This window comes from Mytilus edulis, chromosome 9, assembly GCF_963676685.1.
Source record: "Mytilus edulis chromosome 9, xbMytEdul2.2, whole genome shotgun sequence".
NCBI lineage: Eukaryota > Metazoa > Mollusca > Bivalvia > Mytilida > Mytilidae > Mytilus > Mytilus edulis.
In genome coordinates, this window is record NC_092352.1 from 66,356,075 (window position 1) to 66,377,426 (window position 21,352).

The 21,352-nt window shown below is 31.4% G+C and overlaps 1 protein-coding gene across 1 annotated transcript in view; it reads left to right on the forward strand.

Moving 5' to 3' along the window:
• Positions 1-20,190, forward strand: part of LOC139488829 (RYamide receptor-like) — a 62,789-nt gene extending 42,599 nt beyond the window's left edge. The window contains exon 2 of the mRNA XM_071274771.1: positions 18,705-20,190. Within this exon, the coding sequence (XP_071130872.1) occupies positions 18,705-19,142 (438 nt within the window). The 3' untranslated portion in view covers positions 19,143-20,190. The remainder of the gene's footprint in view (positions 1-18,704) is intronic.
• The last annotated feature ends 1,162 nt before the right edge of the window (positions 20,191-21,352 follow it).

Below are 21,352 nucleotides of genomic sequence, written 5' to 3' on the forward strand. Positions count from 1 at the left end.
TTTTGTGTCAGAAGCACATCTCTGTATGATGGGAACAAGTTGAGGATTGTTATTCTCATACTGCTAATATATTGGTAGTTGACACAGGACAGCTGAAACAGTCATGGTTTCACAGAAAGAGTCGACAAGAGATAACCAATGTTAAATCTCGTAAATTGATTAAGAATAGACTAATTCAGAGGTTGTCGTTTGTTGATGTCTTACATATTTGTCTGTCGTTCATTTATTTGTACATAAATTAGGTCATTAGTTTTCTAGATTGAATGTTTTTTTGCACTTGTCATATCAGGGCGTTTATAGCTGACTTTGCTCATTGTTGAAGGCCGTACGGTGACCTATAGTTTTTAATGTCTGTGTCATTAGGTCCCTTGTGGAGTGTTGTATCATTGGCAATCATACCACATCTTCATTTTTATAATCAAGGTTTCAAAAAAATTAGGAATCGCATAAACTTCAATACGGAGATACCTGCTTATGCATTCATCACCCGCTATGCATAACTAACTCTGTAGTGAGACATCCTGGTACTCGGTCATGTAATAACAATAAAAAACAGAAATAAAATCTATCTACAACTGGGGAAATTCGGAAATGGTAATTAAGTGCTCTATTTTTTCTAAATGACATGCATCCCACGCGCCTTTTGTTTTTATTGATTTATTTTCATAAAGAACGCTCAAAACCAAAAATCTAGAACCCCCTACCCTAAAAAAGATCCTCGAGATGAAGCTTAAAACAAATAGTCAAATTACATTTTATGTATGTAGTGTAGAGTTGTCAGATTTATTGAAGGTAAGAGCTGTTGGTCCTAATTATATCATATTATTTCCCCAGCTCCAGAAAGACATATGTCTTCATTGGTCTTTAATCATATGTTTTTGTCATTCAAGTGTTGTTGTTTATTCTCCAAACAGCAATTTTCAGTTCCTGTCTGTTTTTCTTATATTCATGTCTAAATCTAATTCGCAATCACCGTTCATTATACATCGAAGTTCTAGAAGGAATTCAATTCGTTAATACTTGAGTTTAAGGACGCATATTCATTAATGGGATATGTTTTCATGTTTGCTTGGGGCTTTATCAGAAGCTTCTGTTTAACCTACAAGTTGTTCTGAATCTGCTTGCTTTGTGAGGTAGTCAGTCAATGTCTTTTGCAGAACGTATGACATTAAGATTGGTTAATTTGGTTGACAAGATACCATATATTCTGCTGCCTGTTGGTTAATTCAGCACTTTGTCAATCGTTCATGAGATACAAACAAATAATAAGAATGGTTTGAATTTCTGGAATGGTTAATATAGGTGTAAATACAAATACAGAATATATGCACATTATAAACAAAGCCACAAAATTTCCTATTGCAAGGCATGTACCGTACATAACCATATTTTTATAATTGAAGTATCTTTGCTTTTTTAATTTAACTTTGATAATCATATTAAATGAATAAAGACTTAACCCCGCCGCAATTTTGCGCCTGTCCCAAGTCAGGAGCCTCTGGCCTTTGTTAGTCTTGTATGATTTTAAATTTTAGTTTCTTGTGTATAATTCGGAGTTTAGTATGACGTCCATTATCACTGTACTATTATGCATATTTTAGGGGCCAGCTGAAGGACACCTACGGGTGCGGGAATTCTCGCTACATTGAAGACCCATTGGTTGCCTTCGGCTGTTGTTTGCTCTATGGTCGGGTGGTTGTCGCTTTGACATATTCACCATTTCCTTTCTCAATTTTATTAAAAAATTTAATTCCCGTTGACACTAAGTACCTCAGTAACTTAAACACAAATAAAATAACACATACAAAGTTACACTTCATTAACGTTATGAGTCCGAAATGCTCAAAGAGAAATATTTAAAAAAACTAAGAATGTATATAAACAAAAGCCGAGCTTTATCATGTTTATGACAAAAAAATATTTTTTTTACAGGTATGCAGTCTATACATGGTGCCTAATTGTATTAAACATGTAACGCCCTCTTCGTCTATTCATAATATCTTACCTTTGATTATATCATCAGAGTTCTCAGCTTTGTTAACACGAGGCATATTATTCAATCTTAAATTACTCTCTTTGTCCTAAATGTAAGTTTTTATTCTCTAAGCAGTTGTTCCTATATACTTAATTTGATATAAAATCCCTTTCTAAGCATTAGAAATCACCGCGGGTTTTTAGTAGAGCAAGAATTGATTACCATTCTCGGGTATATGAGGTCATTTTTATTTTCTAATGGGTTTATGTTGCATACTATTCAAATTTCTAACTGTTTTGTGATCTTTTTGTAAGCGTGATTTCTTTGATGATCATTGTTATAAATATTGGTAATGATCTTGTCTATCAATGTCAGATAAAAGCTTATATGGTGAAAACAGATCGTATTCGGTCCTATATTTGAAAACCTAAAGGGTCATATAGCGGTTGTTTTACCTTAATGCATGCTTAAGAGTGAAGAAATACATTAAGCAATCATTAATTGTATGATACCTAATCACCAAATATGATGTATCATTGGATTTAAGATTTGTAACACACGACGAATATCACGACTCGATATTAAAGGGAGAACTAGCTATTTATGCGAGCACACAAACTGAATATGAATTAACAAGGTTATTCTTATGAAAACATTATAGTGTGATAGCACTCGAATTTCATGATCAACTATACATCTAAATTGCAAACCAATATATATTTGCAAGAGTTAGCATGACATCAATATATGTCATCTAATAAATAAAAAGACAAAATGAAAGCATAATAAATAACACAATCTGATTTTTCTTTATAGAGACCATCAAAACATAGAATATAAAAAACGAGGGCATCTTGTTATCATAGTTCACATATGTCGTTTTTAAATAAAAATATCGTAAAATTGCTTCCTATATGTTTTTTTTTATTCATAACAATTTTAATTTCTACACTATGTATTTGTTCATTGAAATTAATTGCTATCATTGATATGTTAGTTATCTAAAATCGAGATATATGAACACAGATGTTGAATCGATCTGAAAAAAAACAACTATTAATTTCTTTTTTTTTGTTGCAATGTTTGGATTAAAATCAGTACTCCATATCAGAAATTTTGTTAATTTGCCACGAAGGTTAATAAAAATTAAAGATTTAGTTTTTTATATAAAATAAACTCGACTTGAATATGTGTCATTTGATATTAAACGGAACATGATAAGTTTCATTTCAGAACGCACAGCAAACAATTACTTGACATTTAAAATTTTGCTTGTCTTGAACTAGTAAGTCTTTCGTGCTGTCTCATTTTTGCACACATTAAAGGTTGATAACTCTACCCGATTTAAAGTTGCAGAATGATGTATAGACTTGGCATGTTATTTAATCGACAGGAAGGACTATGGACAAAGTCTGACATGTCGAATTGAAATGACATTTATATTCCTCTTAATGTTCGCAATTTCTACCCACGAACTGTAACCTGGTGAGGGAGATAGTAAATTTTCGTTCAGAATACTAGTGTACGTGTCATTATTGCCATAAAGCAACACCAATGAATAAATTTAACTGTATACTGGCTTTCAGTTCTATTCCATGTTGTTCAATGTATACATTATAATTTGCCTTTGGGCGTATAAGTCCTTATTAAAGGTACTTTGTGAATATTTCATTAACTCATTATTTACTATATTCTTAAACAGGAGTGCATAAAAAATTCGATATTTCAAAAAGGAAAATGTACGTATGAAAAAACGTGATACTCTAAATTAAATAGTCTCTTAACTGTCAAACGGTGATAAAAATAGCATGATTAAATAGAATTGTAGAACTGATGCTAAGAATTATACAATTATTCTTTGTAAAACAGAACAAATACAGGACATTGCCACATAAGTTCTCTAATACGCAATTTGAACGCCCACATTAAGTCGACCGAAAATTAATTACAGATGTGATAATTTGATTATTACTTTCTTCGTTCCAATTTTCAATGTGCAATGATACTTTATTTAAGACTGCCAGTCCAAATCAGATTTCAGTGCCAATTTACCATTGATTGTGAGTTAGATTTATTACTTTGCGAGAACTGATATGCTATAAATAATATCATTCACCCTACAGCCAGGTAATTCACATCTTCAAGGAGGAAAACAAATGACAAATAGGGACAAAAGAAAAAAACAATGTAATAAACTTTCAAGATACAAATTAAATGTTGCTGCAGTTTCATTTCAGTACTTGGAAATAAACTTAAAATAATGAGACCAAATATTTGCTGGACACATGTGTCTTTTATTGTTTATCTAATTAACAGGATACTCTATCAACAAACTGAAAACAAGAAATATTGTGTTTTTATTTTAAATTGGACAGATGTATAACTAACATAAACGTTAAATCATACTGAGGAATATCAACATTGACAAGTACAGCAAGAGGTAAATTGCATTACATAATGTATTGTTTTGTCAAGGTCATGACGATGGATATGAATCAACAAAAGAACAATGAGAGAAGAATACACAAATGAATACATGGTGTTACTATAACAGAGAACAAAATTACTGCTTTGTTTGTTTAGAAATAGTTTTGTAGCTTTGATATTAAAACTGTGTTTTATATGACTTTCCTATAGTTAATTTATAAAACATTTTTGATATTCATCGGACGTTTTGGCACAATTTAAAAAACAAAAAAGGTCAATTGAGAATGTTAAGTTCAGAATAGCATCGGATGGTCCCGTTCTTTAACATTTTAATAAAAAAAAAATATTTTTTCACAAATTCGATATTTTTGTAAAAACTTAATTAAGCCCCAGTCCCACAAGACCACGATCGCACAATGCTCACCTCGATCTAAATTAAAATCAGATCGTGGTATGAGTGCCAATCGGATAACTCGTGGTATGGTCGTAGTGAGAACGTGAAGAGCGTAGAAAGATCTTGATAAGCGTTGTCAGGTCGCAGAATAAGCGCGGTGAGAACGTGTTATAATCGTAGCGGGATCTTTGTAGAAGCGTAGAGAGGACGTAGTAGCATCGTGAAAGCAACGAAAATTTACGGTTTCATGCCGCTCATACCGCGACCGCACCACGATCTAAATTTATTTTAGAACGCGGTGAGCGTGGTGCGATCGTGGTCTAGTGGGACTAGGGCTTAAGATTCCTATTGATTGATTTTTCCAAATTATTTTAATCTTGTAGTTTTAAACTTGTGGCGTTGAGTAATCCCTTTTTCGGTCACCACTTTTACTCCTCCAAAATGAAATTAAAATAATGTCTTATAATTTCCATAAAGTTAGTTTGAACATATTTATTCATAGTTGATTGGGAAACAAGTTTTGCAACTTATATTCATCCCTTTCCACTTTGCGGGTGCGAGTGCTGCCTTGTAGCGGCATCATCATGTTCTTTTTTCGAAAGCTACAAGGGAGTCTTTTATGTGCAAGAGATACGACTGTCTCTTAAAATGGGTAGGCCATTTATCGTCTCCTTCCGACGAACTATCATCGTTTCCTGAAAACCATACTCGCAAACGGTGTCAATGGAGAGCCTAAAATTCAGTCCCTGAAAACTTCGTCCCGGAACGGGAATCGAACGAGGAACCTTTGTGTTAGTAGTCCGATAGACTCATCACTACACCATGACTCTTTCATAAAGTTATAAGTACTGCAACAAGTATTATATACTTATGGTGTCGTGGAAAAATCACATTGTTTGGGGTTTTTTTCGATGCAAAGAAACCAATAGAAAAGACGTTTAACAATATAAACAGAATGCAATTCTTTGAGTTAATTTTTCATTTACCAGTTTCACATAATAATAGTTTTAATTCTTTGGATTAAGTATAGAAAATGCAATTTCGGATAGATTCAGCTGTTTTAATCAGTGTTCCGGTTTAAATTTTTCAAGATTATAGATCTTACGAAATACAAAGTACTTTCATTTCAATGTATAAGCTTTCAAAATACGTCATTATTTTGAAGCTAAAATTGGACAATACTCGCACCAAAAACACACAAGAAAACGTCAGGTTAAGGATGTACTTAGGTGAGGTTTTGGAATTTGTGTAAAATGTTCGGACTCCTTGGTATTTTTCCATAAAATACAATGTAAAATATTTTGCCCCATTACACCTATTTATTTTTTCATATAAGACTAAATAGCTCATCAAAGGTCATTTACCAAAATTTAAGAAGATTCTTGATTTTCTTTCTTCTGTTTTGAGACACAAATAATACCAATGCAAATATAAGGTAAAAGTCCGAGTAAGCCTTATCCCGCCATATTTAAATCTCAAATATCTCGAAAAGAAAGTCTATGACCTATCAATAGTTTTAGCTTATCTTTATCCTTAATTGATGCTCTACCAGCTTATAGTATCAATTTTAATTTCTTAATTTTCACCTAACCTCACCTAAGTACATCCATTTTTTTATACTTTGTGAAATTTATATTTGAAGTATTGTAAATGATAAAATGCAAAAAAATTGGGGGTCACCGGCCATCTAAGAAATATTTTGACCTCTGAAAATGAGTGCAAATAGGTTATATGGAAATATAGGAAAAATGGACAAAAAAACACTTTGATTGAATGGTCGACGGCCATCCAAGAGATTTTTTGACCTCTGAAAATGAGTGCAAATATGCAAAATATATGGAAAACAGACAAAATCTCTTTGATTGAATATTCAGAGCAAAATAAATGACATGACAGTAGTTGCTCATTATTTCATACTGTAAAGCTTGATGTCTCTATTTCATAAAATTGAAATAAAATGTTGGGGTCAAAGGCCATCCAAGAGATTGAATGACCTCTGAAAATGAGTGCAAATAGGCTAAATATAGGGAAAACAGACGTAAAATCTATTTGATTGAATTTTAAGAGCAAAATAAATGACAGAAGTTGCTCATTATTTCATACTGTAAAGCTTGATGTCTCTATTTTATAAAATTGAAATAAATTTGGGGGTCACCGGCCATCCAAGAGATTTTTTGACCTCTGAAAATGAGTGCAAATAGGCTAAATATAGGGAAAACAGACATAAAATCTCTTTGATTGAATTTTCAGAGCAAAATAAATGACAGCGGGGACAATTATATACAATTGATATAAAATGTTTCAATGTCTTAATGTAGTTCAGGGGTATAGAAAAAAAAATGACGGAATTTTTTTATACTTTGTGAAATTTACCTTTGAAGTATTGTAAATGAAAAAATGCCAAAAAAATTGGGGGTCACCGGCCATCTAAGAGATATTTTGACCTCTGAAAATGAGTGCAAATAGGTTATATGGAAATATAGGGAAAATGGACAAAAAACCACTTTGATTGAATTTTCAAAGCAAAATAAATGACAGAAATTGCTCATTTTTTCAAACTGTAAACCTTGATGTCTCTATTGTATAAAATTGAAATAAAATTTGGGGGTCACCGGCCATCCAAGAGATTTTTTGACCTCTGAAAATGAGTGCAAATAGGCTAAATATAGGGAAAACAGACATAAAATCTCTTTGATTGAATTTTCAGAGCAAAATAAATGACAGAAGTTGCTCATTATTTCATACTGTAAAGCTTGATGTCTCTATTTCATAAAATTGAAATAAAATGTTGGGGTCAAAGGCCATCCAAGAGATTGAATGACCTCTGAAAATGAGTGCAAATAGGCTAAATATAGGGAAAACAGACATAAAATCTCTTTGATTGAATTTTCAGAGCAAAATAAATGACAGAAGTTGCTCATTATTTCATACTGTAAAGCTTGATGTCTCTATTTTATAAAATTGAAATAAATTTGGGGGTCACCGGCCATCCAAGAGATTTTTTGACCTCTGAAAATGAGTGCAAATAGGCTAAATATAGGGAAAACAGACATAAAATCTCTTTGAATGAATTTTCAGAGCAAAATAAATGACAGCGGGGACAATTATATACAATTGATATAAAATGTTTCAATGTCTTAATGTAGTTCAGGGGTATAGAAAAAAAAATGACGGAATTTTTTTATACTTTGTGAAATTTACCTTTGAAGTATTGTAAATGAAAAAATGCCAAAAAAATTGGGGGTCACCGGCCATCTAAGAGATATTTTGACCTCTGAAAATGAGTGCAAATAGGTTATATGGAAATATAGGGAAAATGGACAAAAAACCACTTTGATTGAATTTTCAAAGCAAAATAAATGACAGAAATTGCTCATTTTTTCAAACTGTAAACCTTGATGTCTCTATTGTATAAAATTGAAATAAAATTTGGGGGTCACCGGCCATCCAAGAGATTTTTTGACCTCTGAAAATGAGTGCAAATAGGCTAAATATAGGGAAAACAGACATAAAATCTCTTTGATTGAATTTTCAGAGCAAAATAAATGACAGAAGTTGCTTATTATTTCATACTGTAAAGCTTGATGTCCTTAATTTATAAAATTGAAATAAAATTTGGGGGTCACAGGCCATCCAAGAGTTTTTTTGACCGCCGAAAATAGTGCAAATAGGCTAAATATAGGGAAAACAGACATAAATTAAATCTCTTTGATTGAATTTTCAGAGCAAAATAAATGACAGCGGGGACAATTATATACAATTGATATAAAATGTTTCAATGTCTTAATGTAGTTCAGGGGTATAGAAAAAAAAATGACGGAATTTTTTTATACTTTGTGAAATTTACCTTTGAAGTATTGTAAATGAAAAAATGCCAAAAAAATTGGGGGTCACCGGCCATCTAAGAGATATTTTGACCTCTGAAAATGAGTGCAAATAGGTTATATGGAAATATAGGGAAAATGGACAAAAAACCACTTTGATTGAATTTTCAAAGCAAAATAAATGACAGAAATTGCTCATTTTTTCAAACTGTAAACCTTGATGTCTCTATTGTATAAAATTGAAATAAAATTTGGGGGTCACCGGCCATCCAAGAGATTTTTTGACCTCTGAAAATGAGTGCAAATAGGCTAAATATAGGGAAAACAGACATAAAATCTCTTTGATTGAATTTTCAGAGCAAAATAAATGACAGAAGTTGCTTATTATTTCATACTGTAAAGCTTGATGTCCTTAATTTATAAAATTGAAATAAAATTTGGGGGTCACAGGCCATCCAAGAGTTTTTTTGACCGCCGAAAATAGTGCAAATAGGCTAAATATAGGGAAAACAGACATAAATTAAATCTCTTTGATTGAATTTTCAGAGCAAAATAAATGACAGCGGGGACAATTATATACAATTGATATAAAATGTTTCAATGTCTTAATGTAGTTCAGGGGTATAGAAAAAAAATGACAGAATTTTTTTATACTTTGTGAAATTTACCTTTGAAGTATTGTAAATGAAAAAATGCCAACAAAACTTGGGGTCACCGTCCATCTAAGAGATATTTTGACCTCTGAAAATGAGTGCAAATAGGTTATATGGAAATATAAGAAAAATGGACAAAAAAAAACACTTTGATTGAGTTTTCAAAGCAAAATAAATGACAGAAGTTGCTCATTTTTTTAAACTGTAAACCTTGATGTCTCTATTTTATAAAATTGAAATAAAATTTGGGGGTCACCGGCCATCCAAGAAATTTTTTGACCTCTGCAAATGAGTGCAAATAGGCTAAATATAGGGAAAACAAACATAAAATCTCTTTGATTGAATTTTCAGAGCAAAATAAATGACAGAAGTTGCTCATTATTTCAAACTGTAAAGCTTGACGTCTCTATTTTATAAAATTGAAATAAAATTTGGGGTTCACCGGCCATCCAAGAGATTTTTTGACCTCTGAAAATGAGTGCAAATAGGCTAAATATAGGGAAAACAGACATAAAATCTCTTTGATTGAATTTTCAGAGCAAAATAAATGACAGAAGTTGCTCATTATTTCATACTGTAAAGCTTGATGTCCTTAATTTATAACATTGAAATACAATTTGGGGGTCACAGGCCATCCAAGAGTTTTTTTGACTGCTGAAAATAGTGCAAATAGGCTAAATATAGGGAAAACAGACATAAATTAAATCTTTTTGATTGAATTTTCAGAGCAAAATAAATGACAGCGGGGACAATTATATACAATTGATATAAAATGTTTCAATGTCTTAATGTAGTTCAGGGGTATAGAAAAAAAATGACAGAATTTTTTTATACTTTGTGAAATTTACCTATGAAGTATTGTAAATGAAAAAATGCCCAAAAAATTGGGGGTCACCGGCCATCTAAGAGATATTTTGAACTCTGAAAATGAGTGCAAATAGGTTATATGGAAATATAAGAAAAATGGACAAAAAAACACTTTGATTGAATTTTCAAAGCAAAATAAATGACAGAAGTTGCTCATTTTTTCAAACTGTAAACCTTGATGTCTCTATATTATACAATTGAAATAAAATTTGGGGGTCACCGGCCATCCAAGAGATTTTTTGACCTCTGAAAATGAGTGCAAATAGGCTAAATATAGGGAAAACAGACAAAAAATCTCTTTGATTGAATTTTCAGAGCAAAATAAATGAAGAAGTTGCTCATTATTTCATACTGTAAAGCTTGATGTCCTTAATTTATAAAATTGAAATAAAATTTGGGGGTCACAGGCCATCCAAGAGTTTTTTTGACTGCCGAAAATAGTGCAAATAGGCTAAATATAGGGAAAACAGATATAAATTAAATCTCTTTGATTGAATTTTCAGAGCAAAATAAATGACAGCGGGGACAATTATATACAATTGATATAAAATGTTTCAATGTCTTAATGTAGTTCAGGGGTATAGAAAAAAAATGACAGAATTTTTTTATACTTTGTGAAATTTACCTTTGAAGTATTGTAAATGAAAAAATGCCAAAAAAATTGGGGGTCACCGGCCATCTAAGAGATATTTTGAACTCTGAAAATGAGTGCAAATAGGTTATATGGAAATATAGGAAAAATGGACAAAAAACACTTTGATTGAATTTTCAAAGCAAAATAAATGACAGAAGTTGCTAATTTTTTTCAAACTGTAAACCTTGATGTCTCTATTTTATTAAATTGAAATAAAATTTGGGGGTCACCGGCCATCCAAGAGATTTGTTGACCTCTGAAAATGAGTGCAAATAGGCTAAATATAGGGAAAACAGACATAAAATCTCTTTGATTGAATTTTCAGAGCAAAATAAATGACAGAAGTTGCTCATTATTTCATACTGTAAAGCTTGATGTCTCTATTTTATAAAATTGAAATAAAATTTGGGGGTCACAGGCCATCCAAGAGTTTTTTTTTTTACCTCCGAAAATTAGTGCAAATAGGCTAAATATAGGGAAAACAGACATAAAATCTCTTTGATTGAAATTTCAGAGCAAAAAAAATGACAGCGGGGCATCATCTGTGTCCCTTTGGACACAGTCCCCATTTATTTTTTTAGAAGTTACTATTAATTAATATTAATTTTAACCATGACTGTATCACATTTTATATTCTAATATTTTATGATGGATTTAAATGAATAGTAATTGTTGCATTAGAAATTGAGATCATTGTTGGAATAGGGGAAAGGGGGAGGTGGCAATTTTTCTAATTTCATATTTAAGAAATTAAATCTGAATTTCTTCAAATATTTTTTTTTTAGAGGATTTATATTCTTCAGCCAAAGTGAATTGCTCAATTTTAAGCCAAAAAAAATAATATTCTAAGTTCATTAGACCACATTCATTCTGTGTCGGAAACCTATGCTCTGTCAACTATTTAATCACAGTCCAAATTCAGAGCTGTATCCAGCTTGAATGATGTGTCCATACTAGCCCAAACCGTTCAGGGTTTGACCTCTGCGGTTGTATAAAGCTGCGCCCTGCGGAGTATCTGGTTATGATAGTGCTAAAACCATGATTGTGACAACATATGAAAAGTGTGAGCTGACAGTCTGCTAAGTTTTTATCCATAAGTCTCATTCTGACTTTCTATCTGACAGGTTTTCATGTGTCAATATTTGTGTTTTAATATAAAAGAAAGATGTGGTATGGTAATTGATTGTTAATGAGGCGACTATCCACAGTAGACCAAATGATACAGAAGTTAACAGCTACAGGTCAAAAGCCGTTATCCCATAGTTAGCTGTAAAGGTATAATACCACCAAATCATGGTACGTCACATCCGGTTGTATACGAAAGTATGTCTAAAAAAATATTCCCTTGAATTTGGCAGTTGTAGGTAATTAATCTTACATTTTATTGCAGTAAAAACATTTCTGTGTCATAAACATATGTCTTGGATATTTCAAAACACCATTATTTTTTATTTGGGATTTCTATAGAAAATTTTGTAATATTGAGGTTACATGGTGACTAAGGCAGCAACCATTTGATTTTCTGGGGGGGGGGGGGGGGGGGGGGCTATGGTTTTTTTTTCTGGACAAATTATTTTTTTCGCGACAAGTCGAAAACAATTTTTTTCTTTCAATTTTAGCATTACATATAGTGGCAGCTGAGGGTAAGACAAACAATTTTTTTTTCTCAGAATCAAAAACAAATTATTTTTTTCTCCAAAAACTGGAAACAAACTTTTTTTTCCAAAAAAAAAACCATAGCCCTCCCCCCCCCCCCCCCCCCCCCCCAGAAAATCAAATGGTTGCTGCCTAAACCTTGTACACAGATAAAATTAGGGGAGACATTTGATTGGTTAACTTCCAATGATGGTTATTTTCTTATATGCAATGAAATGATATGTGATTTTTTTTCTATAGTACTGGTCCGAGACCACAATTATTTCGTAGTGCATTTCTTTTAGAACATAAATGAAAATAAAAAAAATCCCACCTGCGCTTTCTCAAAGTAACTTTTACAGTGTGTTGTACTACTTTTGGGACAAATTATATCAAAATTATAGAAAACTTCATCGTCTCTAACTCAAAATATGGACAATTTTATATCTTTTGGGCGTCTTGAAATCTTTTGACAGCTTCCGAAGTACAATTTTTCAACCTTTTTCACCTGGACCAAATCACTACTTTCCTTTGAAATTCTGGACCCAATTTTTTTTACAGTGTAATTTCACCCCCTTCTTGCACTTTGAGGCATTAAACATGGAGAAATAAATTCGGAAGGGTTATAAAAATTAATGGCAAGTAACCCACTGTCAACACTAGGGACTATATTTGTGAACAACGAAAGTCAAGGAACGACAATTGTGGTCTCGGACCTACTGGACAGGATAAAACTTTACTCATGCCAAGTATTTCTTTATTTGAAACAAATATAAATTCTGCACATTTTTTTGAAAAATGCAAAGTTAACAAAGACTAATAGGGGGAAATCAATGGTGGTATTACACATAAAAAGGCCCTTCAATGACTAATGAAAAACAATTCAAACGATAAAACTGAAGGCATATTATTGTACAAAAAATATATGTGACACAACAATAAAAGACAACCGCTGTCTGAATTACAGGGTCATGACTTGGGACAGGCACATACATAATGTCCATAATGTTTGAAGGTGACAACCCTTCCCCTTAACCTAGATACAGTGGTGTAAATTGGTACAACATATGGGTTTTATCAATTTGCATTATTCATTTGTGAACTTTGAATGTAGCGAAAAGTAGATTATCACAGATACATTTCCAGAATGAGTTGTATGAATAGTCAGGATTCATGTCTTACAACCTTTATGAAGCAAGAAAAATGTGACGATGTTTGTATGTCCATAAAAGTCTGTCATGAAATTAAAGATTTCAGTATATTCCCATTTTACAATATCTTTTGTAACTGCTGTATTTCACATGTTATTTGTCTTTTCTACTGTAGGATAGTAAGTGGTTCAAATATACATGTTTGCCTCTTGAGACTAAAATTACATGCAATAGAAATCAGCCCCAAAAAAGCAAATTTTAATAACTACAGCTAGCTGTAGTATGCATTTTTAAATGTAAATACAATGTATGTGCTGTGGCAAGAAACTTAGTTCGGTAACATCATGTTTTCTTTTTATTTTCTTAAAACATATTATGAAACCTATCTTCTCACATGTCTCACAATTTATTTCAAAAGTCTATCTAATAGAATTTTTTTTAAGCACTCCTATGTGTTTTTTCATGAACAAACTAACCATACTTTTTATTATATTTTTGAAAAAAGCATAGTAAAATCTTCATTTTGGCAAATTATAAGAAAAGTCTGTCTCAAAAAACATTAACTTATGATCTACCTTAAAGTACAATTTGTACATATGAAAGGATTCAGAGGCGGCCCTGGAAAAAAATTTGGTTAATAATATAGGGAATCACTGGAGCATGATCTGAGCGGGTCCCCTCTTAGGCAGTCAGCTTATGAAAAATTCTGGATCCGCCACTGGGATTATTTATTCATCAAAAACAAGCAAAATTACTGGAAAATATCACATCTTCATACAAGCCCCCCCCCCCCCCTTTCATTCAAAAACCTCCTAAGCATGCTAAAAGGTACATACTCAATACTCATACATTTTCATAATTTTGACGTTTTAATAATTTTTATCCATTCAACATGTCTGATACATGTACATCAAATTAGTCTTTAAAAACATTTTGTCTATAATATACATCTTTTAATTTCCATGGGTCCACAGGCTTTTAATTTAGTAAGCTCTGGTCACACAAATTTGGTTAAGATCGATTAATTCCTACTATCCTATTATATAGGAACATAGTTAATTTATTATCCTTTGATTTTATCTTTATTTTATACAAAATATAGACTCTTGTGCGAACATTACACATCTTACAATTTAGAATATTTTTTTTTTATCATACACCTTTAAAAAAAATATGGCTTAACATGCTTAAAGAGAATCCAAGTATTTTAAAATTTGAAATTATACTGTAACTTTTGAATATGAATGGACCAGCTAAAAAAGGTTAAAAAATGTCTGAAGCCATCAAGAGAATATTACACCCACTTAGCGCAGGTGTAATTTTTAAAAGTTTGCATTTAATGTCTTTAACATGTTAAAGAAATGCACTTTGAAATAACTCTGTAGAGACCTAACAAGCTTTTAAATTTAGAAAAAAAATCATTTTATGACAAGACCCCATTTCCTGTTTAGGTAGAAAAAGTTTTGTTTTTCTCTCATGAAGGTTCTGTAGGATCAAATATATTATAGGAGGGTTAGGAAAAGTTTAAAGAATAGAGAATAATTCATGTAATGTTCACAATACATTTGTACAGTAATAAAGAAAATAGACATACATGTAACAATGAAGAAAAACCGGGTGTTAAATTATAAGAATTACAGAATAATGGAAAAAACAAAAAAATAAATAGAGATAAATGGTATGACGTATGAAGAATTAGATAAGAATGAAATGAAGGACCCTCCATCCAGACAATCGGTAAGAAAGGTAGTTTTGTGAAATGATTCATTTTTAAAATAATGTACATAGGCTAGATCCCGCTAAGGTTTAGATCCCGCTAACATGTTTAACCCCGCCACATTATTTATGTGCCTGTCCCAAGTCAGGAGCCTGTAATTCAGTGGTTGTCATTTGTTTATGTGTTACATATTTGTTTTTCGTTTATTTTTTGTATACAAATAAGGCCATTAGTCATGTTAGTTTTCTTGTTTTCTTGTTTGAATTGTTTTACATTGTCATATCGGGGCCTTTTATGGCTGACTATGCGGTATTGGCTTTTCTCAATGTTGAAGGCCGTACGGTCACCTATAGCTGTTAATGTCTGTGTCATTTTGGTCTCTTGTGGATGCAGTGAAGTTGTCTCATTGGCAATCATACCACATCTTTTTTATATAGATGGGATATGTTCTAAATTTTAAGCGTGCATGCTTAACCAAAAATGTAACAACTGGAATCCGGGCAAAATTAACTGCATTCGCGTTCAAATAATCCAAGTTTACAACAAGAAAATTCTGTTTGCATATAAATGTAATTATATAAACCGCCTACTTTCATGAATCATGACCTTTTCTCCCAGAAACGCCAATGGTCTGAACCCTATGCAGATGACATATTTCTCAGGTCCACAAATTTTCAAATCTAATACATGACAGAAGTACCATGAGCTATGCCTATGGTTAACTTACATGTATAATTTATTTTCAGCCTGAAAAGGGGGAGGGGGATGTCATTGTTTTGTTGTTCGACACGGATATTGTTTTGAAATTATTTCCGCTATTTTTACGCTTACATATCATTTTTCAGTGGTCGTGAATCGCTCTTTGATCATGTATATTCAATTCATTAGGACTTACTTTTCAGTTTAAATTTCCCCCTTTTCATGATTTGTTTACATCCATCTTTCGCATGTTTGTCGGACCTTTTCTAGTATAAGACAAGGGTGAAACTGCTTCATAAGCTACCAAAATGAAGATCGTTATCTATAATTTTGATCAGCATTACAGTATTCATGAAAAGCAGTTCACGTGTTCGATTAATATGAGCTATTCTCTCTTCATTCTTCTCCTACGTCAAAACATGCTCCATATTTATTTTTAGAACGGAAGTACTATTTCGACAATGCCAATAGTAGCAATAAACTTTATTAAGTTTTAAAATGGCGTTTAAAAGATATTCCACTTTTTCTCAATGTATTTGAATAAAAAAGATTATTTAAATGATCATATTTTATTTTTATGGAAACTTACGACAATGTACATGACTTACGATATCATTGCGCAACTTTATGCGCAGTCGGCGCGAAAATTTAAACCCCCGAACTACCTTAAAAGTCCAATAGAAAAGATGTTTATAACCGTCCTCAAAACAATTCAACTTGAAAAGTAAATCTATTAAAAAAAAACCTACTCAAACTTTAGTTAACGTTTATCTATCGATTATACCTCATTGTTTAAGCTGTAGACTTCAAACAAATCTAGACCAAAGTTGATCTATTGCAGATAATAAATGTCAATATTTACAATTTATATTTGCAAACTGATATTGTTTTTACAGTAACTGTTATCAAGTTTTTTTTTAGCCTTAAAAGAGTACATCATATTTATTCTAATGAACCAGAAACGCAGAAATTAAAGAGTAACCATGAGCCACATCACATTACAAATATTACCCTTGATCCAAAAGCTAAACTTAAAATACACATGCTCAGTAACGAACATAACACTCTTCAAATGAATTGCTTGATTGATTGATGTTTACTGAAGATTCATTCACAACTATTTCATGCAATTCAAATAGAGAACATATTAGCAGTACCTTCAAAAGATAGGTTCTAAAAAATGCATCAAACGGGATAAAGGATGGGCAATTTTACTGACGCTGGAAAAAAAAGAACGAAAGAAACAAAAGGGACAAGAACACACTCAGTAGGAATTTATCGACTTAAATCAGACATGGGGTGTAGATATTTTTTTTTAACATTATGACTAAAGATAAAGCCGTAGGTTGAATTAAAAACCATGTTTAAACCCGACGTTTTTTGTGCCTTTTGCATTTCAAGAACCTTTTATCTTTGTTACTCGTGTGTTTCTGTTTTATTTCCTGTCGTTTGTTGTGTTTGTTTCTTTAAACAATTATGCATTACTGTTTCATGTATTAAACGGCTGACTGAAACCGCCTCCGTATGCGGACATTCCTCGCTGAGTTGAAGATCAGTAGACGGCATTAGCCTGTTTTCTGCTCTTTATTCGAGTTTTTGTCTTTATAAAGACATTCCCTGTTACAATTCTATATGCTATCATTCGTTATGCACTTATTTGTTTTCTCAGGGATTGGCATTGTCATATATCGTATGATATTTCTCGAGTTTATTATTCTCAGACAATGAAGATCGATCTTTACATAATCGTAAATAATAACCGGTCAATATTTTGATTTCATTCACACGGTGTTCATTGTTTGTTCTTCGATTAACAAACTCTTTATTACTCCCTATCTCGCTTAAGCGGAGATAACCAAGTACAAATGAGCAATAGAAAATGTTTACATCAATACCGACATCAGCCATAAAAATATGTTTGTTTTCATAACATGATCTTATTTGTCCCATGAGGCGTGTAATCAACATTTCTATTTTTTTTGTATAATGTCATGATTTATCCGGTTAATGAATCTTTTAAAAGTTACAACTAAAGCTACAGTAACTGTTGGTCTATAATAGCCATAGTTCCAGAATTATTGCTTCCGTTTACTTGTCACGTTTTGAGTTCAATGTAGCTGTTATAATATACTTTGAATGTATTTGTATTATATTTCATTTGTTATGATTTAACAGAAAAACTACCATATTACGATATCATAAATAGTTTAGTTCAGACATTTTGTATACACATCTTATTTCGAGATCGATTATGGTACAGAATCCTAATATTAGGCAAATGCAAGTTATTCCTAATTAAGTGATATAAAAACTTATGTATGTCAATTGACTCTTTATATTGTATTGTATTAAAATCTATACTGACAATGATAACTATCGACTTAATGTATGACACAAAATTTGTTGGAATGGAAATTTTATATTGGTATAAACTGGTTCCATCAAACTAAATTTGTATGTCGACAAATCATATTTTGGTGCGAAATGGTTCAAATAAGAATATTTCGATTCTTTTTTTTTTAAATGTTACGAAACGTAAACAGCAGAATTTTAGCATTTATACAGAATAAGTATTTATGTCGCTCATTATCAGCATTTCAGAAAATAAGAAAAAGAAATGTGTTTTCTTGGGTGTACAATGTCATTTGTTTTACCAAAATTAAATAACAAATATATATATTCTCAAAACAATGACAATTTATGTATCAAATTTTTATTTATTTTTCAGTTAATAAAGATGATGGCTACAGTTGTTGTATTTTACGCACTTTGTTGGCTTCCGTTCCATGTGATAACATTGGTTGGCGACCATGACCATACTATATATGACCAAAAGTTTATGCCAAGCGTATGGGTATTCAGTCATTGGTTAGCTATGAGTAACAGCTGCTATAATCCAATTATATACATTTGGTTAAGTCCAAAATTCCGTGCCGGATTACAACTTGCTGTACAAAAATGTACGAGAAGAAAGTCAAAGAACTGTGATTCGAACGAAAGTCTAGAAAAAATTGGTCAAAACAAAAATGTTATTTTAAGAATCGAGAATAGATCGTCAAAAGTTGACTTTTGTTATAAAAAGGGACAAAAACCATGTGCTAATTTTGAAAAACTTTTGGCCGGCGACTATAACAAGATACCAGGAAGTATACACAGCGATACCTAAAAAATGTGTTTTCTAGATGCCAAACACAAAGAAGCAAAATAAATATCAAAACAAATGCGCCAAATTATTGTTTTTAATTTGTTAAAAGCAAAGAAAACAAATGCGCCAGATTTTTGTTTTTAATTTGTTAAAAGCAAAGAAAACAAATGCGCCAAATTATTGTTTTTAATTTGTTAAAAGCAAAGAAAAAAAATGCGCCAGATTATTGTTTTTAATTTGTTAAAGCAAAGAAAACAAATGCGCCAGATTATTGTATTTAATTTGTTAAAGCAAAGAAAACAAATGCGCCAAATTATTGTATTTAATTTGTTAAAGCAAAGAAAACAAATGCGCCAAATTATTGTTTTTAATTTGTTAAAAGCAAAGAAAAAAAATGCGCCAGATTATTGTATTTAATTTGTTAAAGCAAAGAAAACAAATGCGCCAGATTATTGTATTTAATTTGTTAAAGCAAAGAAAACAAATGCGCCAAATTATTGTATTTAATTTGTTAAAGCAAAGAAAACAAATGCGCCAAATTATTGTTTTTAATTTGTTAGAAGCAAAGAAAACAAATGCGCCATATTATTGTATTTAATTTGTTAAAGCAAAGAAAACAAATGCGCCAGATTATTGTATTTAATTTGTTAAAGCAAAGAAAACAAATGCGCCATATTATTGTTTTTAATTTGTTAAAAGCAAAGAAAACAAATGCGCCAAATTATTGTATTTAATTTGTTAAAAGCAAAGAAAACAAATGCGCCAGATTATTGTTTTTAATTTGTTAAAAGCAAAGAAAACAAATGCGCCAAATTATTGTATTTAATTTGTTAAAGCAAAGTTGAGTGATAAAATATAGCAAAATCCTAGTGAATGATATAGCTTATCAAAACTTGTTTTCCATATACTGGTGATATGTAAGGAGCCATGTTGAAGAGTACAATCGTATTACATTCTATATAGGATGAAATAAGCCATATATGGTTGTTTTATTTGTTTTATTTGAAAATGGTTGAATATATGAAAAATGTATTTTGCAATAAATGGTTACTTAATATATAAATGATTTCTTTGTAATGTAAAATATCATCAATCTAAATTCGCACAGCTGCATATAAAGAATTGCAAAATACAAAAACAACTTATTTGTTAGGAGGCATAACAATGAGACGACAAACATAACAGACAAAGACCATTACACATCAATAGCAAAATGTGTTAAGTTGTAAAAAGCAAACATTACTGATATTAATTGCTTGAATAATCCAAACATCTTAATAAGAAAGAACGAACAATATATACCAAGGGTTAGAGAGTTAGCACATTTTGAATTGCATTTATCACAATTATCAAATTAGTAAATGGCTTCATGTAAAAGAGAAACGAAAGACACCATTTAAATTCATAAGTCAAAAACAAGCTGTCAGTGTGATATTAAAACAAAAACGAAAACAAACAATACGCAAAACAAATTGAGCAATACGAAACCAACCAAAAACTGGTGATGATCTCATGTGCTCCAGGAGGGCAAGTAGTTCATATTTTCTAGTGGCAATAAATAAAGGCAACAGTAGTATACAGCTGTTCAAAACTCATAAATCCATGGACAAAAACAAAATCGGGGTAACAAACTAAAACCGAGGGAAAATATATAAGGAGCCATGTTGAAGAGTATATTATGTTGATAATGGTTGAATATATGAAAAATGTATTTTGCAATAAATGGTTACTTCAATATATAAATGATTTTTTTGTAATGTAAAATATCATCAATCTAAATTCGTTTTTGTTTTGTTTTTGTATTTTGCAAACGTCGTATAGCACATATAAGTTCGAAACGGGTTATCAGACTAGTCAGTATGTAAATAAACTCATCATAGATACCAAAATTAAATTTTGTATGTACGCTAGGCGCGCGTTTCGTCTACACAAGACTCATCAGTGACGGTCGAATCCAAAACAGTTAAAAAAAGCCAAATAAAATACGAAGTTGATGAGCATTGAGGACCAAAATTCCAAAAAGTTTTGCCAAAGACTACTTAGGTAATCTTATCCTGAGAAAGAAAGCCTTAATATTTCAAAGTTTTTGTAAACACATTCCTTGAAAAGAGGATAGCGTTGTGGTAATTGCAATTTTAACATATTCGTAGTCATTTGTGAAACATATATTCAATATCAGTGAAGCAACCCTTGATGGCGTCTTTACATTTTTGAGGTATCAACTCAATTTT